This window comes from Pyxicephalus adspersus, chromosome 4, assembly GCF_032062135.1.
Source record: "Pyxicephalus adspersus chromosome 4, UCB_Pads_2.0, whole genome shotgun sequence".
In the NCBI taxonomy this organism is placed as follows: Eukaryota; Metazoa; Chordata; class Amphibia; order Anura; family Pyxicephalidae; genus Pyxicephalus; species Pyxicephalus adspersus.
Window position 1 is genome coordinate 113,199,873 of NC_092861.1, and position 3,307 is coordinate 113,203,179.

At 35.9% G+C, this 3,307-nt stretch overlaps 1 protein-coding gene across 1 annotated transcript in view; it reads right to left on the bottom strand.

Moving 5' to 3' along the window:
* SPAST (spastin) overlaps positions 1-3,095 on the bottom strand; it is a 24,329-nt gene extending 21,234 nt beyond the window's left edge. Inside the window, exons 1-2 of the mRNA XM_072409322.1 lie at positions 2,954-3,095; positions 2,574-2,657 (exon numbers count right to left, since the gene is read on the bottom strand). Coding sequence (XP_072265423.1) covers positions 2,574-2,619 — 46 coding nt within the window. The 5' untranslated portion in view covers positions 2,620-2,657; positions 2,954-3,095. The remainder of the gene's footprint in view (positions 1-2,573; positions 2,658-2,953) is intronic.
* Positions 3,096-3,307: the final 212 nt, after the last annotated feature.

The following is a 3,307-nucleotide window of genomic DNA, read 5'->3' on the forward strand; positions in this document are numbered from 1 at the left end:
AAAAAAAAAAAAAGTAAAAAAACAATTTTCACAATCTTGAAACATGTGGCAGACAGGCAGCTCAAGCAGAGCAATGTTCGAATGTTTAACAGCAGGAAGACCATGATGTTCTCTCAAACACGATCAATAAAAACATTTTATCTGTTCTGTGAGTGACTTATGTGAAGGAGAGTTCATGCTGTAAGACCTCAATGGACATACTCAACAGAGCTAATAACAAAACAAATGGATTAGTCTTACACGGATTGTGTACTCAGCAGCATAAAGAGTACAAAAAGTTTTAAAGAATTTGTGCATGGTTTGAAAACCACAAAAATATATTTGGAGTTCCCTACTAAGTGAATATTCCCTAAAAGTGTCAGCAGTTTATAAGCTTCTTTTAGGAGTGGCAAACAGCAAGTTACACCCTGAAAGAAAAAAAGCAGCATGCTCTACAGTATAAAGTGCTACAAAGGCTACATGCAGTATAATGGAAATCTGTTATTGGAAATGTGTATGAAAACATACTTATTTTAGTTTCCTTCTTGTTCAATAAGAGCAAAAATCAAAGCAAATGCAAGTAATTAACCAAAAGGGAGCACAGACATCAATTATCTGTTGTACACATGAGCAATATATTGCCTCAATTAGTTTCCAGTCATTTTACTGATGATCTTGTGCTGTTGCTGCTAGAGCTCAATTGCATTTTAGGGTGCAGAGTTTCTCTTGTTTGATTTCATACATTACATGCTAATAAAATTCTCTAGGTCACAGGTGAACTGCTTCCAAATTAAAGACTGCCAGTCTTTAATGTATAAGCCACATTGTCAAGAGTAAACTGGTTGTGGCAAAATCAAACTTTAAGTGATCAAGAAAACCTAACTAAATGATTAAAAAATAACTGCTCTTTATACCAAAGGGAGGTTACCATTTCCGTGGCACAGATTAACTGCTCACTTACTAAAATCCTGGTCGTCATTGCCCCATTGTTTAGTGACATGCAGCACTGTCTCATCATACCTGTGCATTACAGCTTCAAACACTTTTATGGGGCTGTAATGTTATAAAGCAACCACAGCAGTGCTCAATGTGAATAAACAAAAGCATTCCAGGTCCCATGATCTCAGTAAGAATTGCTTTTTTGGAACTGAAGGGGAGGGTGGGTTGGGTTAACACAGAGAAAGGAGGAACACAGGATAATGCCACTTTGTATGAAAGTTATTCTTTTAATCTACAAACTTCCAAAACAGATTTCCTGTGTGTTATTAGAATAAGCAATGCACTCATTCAATACAAAAGCTGCTCATGGTCAGGGCACGCACACCAGCAATGCACATTGTACAACAAATCCAGCTTGTCATTTTCTGAAATGTGATGTAAAAAAAATGCAGAAAAACAATAACATTAAATAAATAATCCATCATAAGATTTGCGGTTCTCTAATATTTTAGATGATTTGTCATAATCATAAAATTCAGCACATTCCTCAAATTATTGGGGGATGAAGGGAAGAAGATTTGTTCATTTGATTAATCTCTGTATTTATGTTCCCATTTTACTCAATTTGACTGCTTGCATTTTAGAAGAAATATTTCCCCATATCATTTAACACCCAGATCTGTGACCAGACAGCAAAAAGAACTGAAAAGGAAATAGTTTATAGAAAAGCATGGATCCATGCACTGCATGTCTACATATGAGGGCATATTTTGTTTGCTCATAATTGTTCTTCAATCTACTACATGATGGGGGGGTTCTTGAATTATTATCTCAAAGTTGTTTTTAAACATAAGAGCTTTTTGATACCATGCAGCAATAACTCCCTAGCAGAAGAGAAAACATTAAATAAAAAAACAGCAACAACAAAATACAGTAAAAAAAAAAAAAAAATAACTCAGAGGTTAGCACTCTCGCCTTTGCAGCACTAGGTCACAGGTTCATACCCAGCCAGGACATTACCGGCAAGGAGATTGTATGTTCTCCCTGTGTCTGTGTGGATTACCTCTGGGTACTCCAGTTTCCTCCCACATGCAAAAATAAATAAATAACATACGACTGGTAGGGACATTAGGTTGTGAGGCCCTTTAAGGGACAGTTAGTGACATGACTATGGACTTTGTACAGCGATGCATAATATGATGGCGCTATATAAATACTGTGTAATAATAACCAGTATAAATACCTTAAAAATATGGTAAGGTAGTAAGGAAAGACATTAGCTCATGAAACACCCATTCAGAAAAATGTATGCAGCCAAAATGTCAATGAAGATGCCTCATGCTATAGGTTTCTTTTAGGTTAGCATTTGTAACTAAAAACAAGCAAACACGTAGATTAAAAAAAAAAAAAAAATTTCTTAAAGAAGGAGAAGGCCCTTGCTTTACTCTGAAAATGCGAGTTACCTGCATTCAGCCCAGCATGATCATGATCAGCATGACAGCCAAGCAATGGAACACCTGTATTTCTCTAAACAATTGGTTTCCTAAGGGCACTGGTTGTAGAAACTTTCATCTAATTTGCATAATAAAGCTATCCGAGGTGTAAAACCTGAAGAAGTTATTTTGCGAATAGCAGAGCAAAAACAATAACGATACCCAATAACTGTAAGCGATCCTTTGCCATCAATAGATTTGTTGTCATTTTAGTTTGTAGTCGCCTTGCTCTATCATATTGTTCACCTACAGAACAAAAAGATGAAAAAAAAAAGAAAAATCACAAAATTTGGTTAACAAGCAATTACGAACAAATTTGGAATCACAATGCAGCTCACACAGATCACAGATCTCTTGGCAGGGGGTTCACACGTCTTCCAAGCCTCCTCTAAAATGGCTTGTGTGTTTACCTGAAGGCCTCTGACTATGATCTGGTAGCCCAAATATTAAATATGTAACACACATACATACTCACACACCGTAAAGTATTTTATTTCAACAAGACAAGACCCCAGACAAAAACAAAATCTAAATGTAGTTACCTTGCCCTGTGACTTGTATTGCAATTCCTTTCTCCAGCTCCTGAATGCCTTTTTTGTACCATTCCACAGCTTGTTGCTTTTGATCTAAAATTAATATTTAAAAAGGTTTATGTAAAGTACTCAAAATTACTACAGAAAAATCAAGTGAAAAACAAATTTCTGGTTACTTATATCAGCAACACATAATTTTCAGCTTCTTTAATAAAACAGCTGGTCATTGTCCTTCACCTTCCCAGGTACAGAGGTGACATTGCTCAATGTTCTACTTTATGTGGTCTAGCTAGTTCATTTCTCAGACCAGGCCAAAACTAGTTTTTACATTTTTGCTATGGGTTAACTGATGTGGCGTTCACT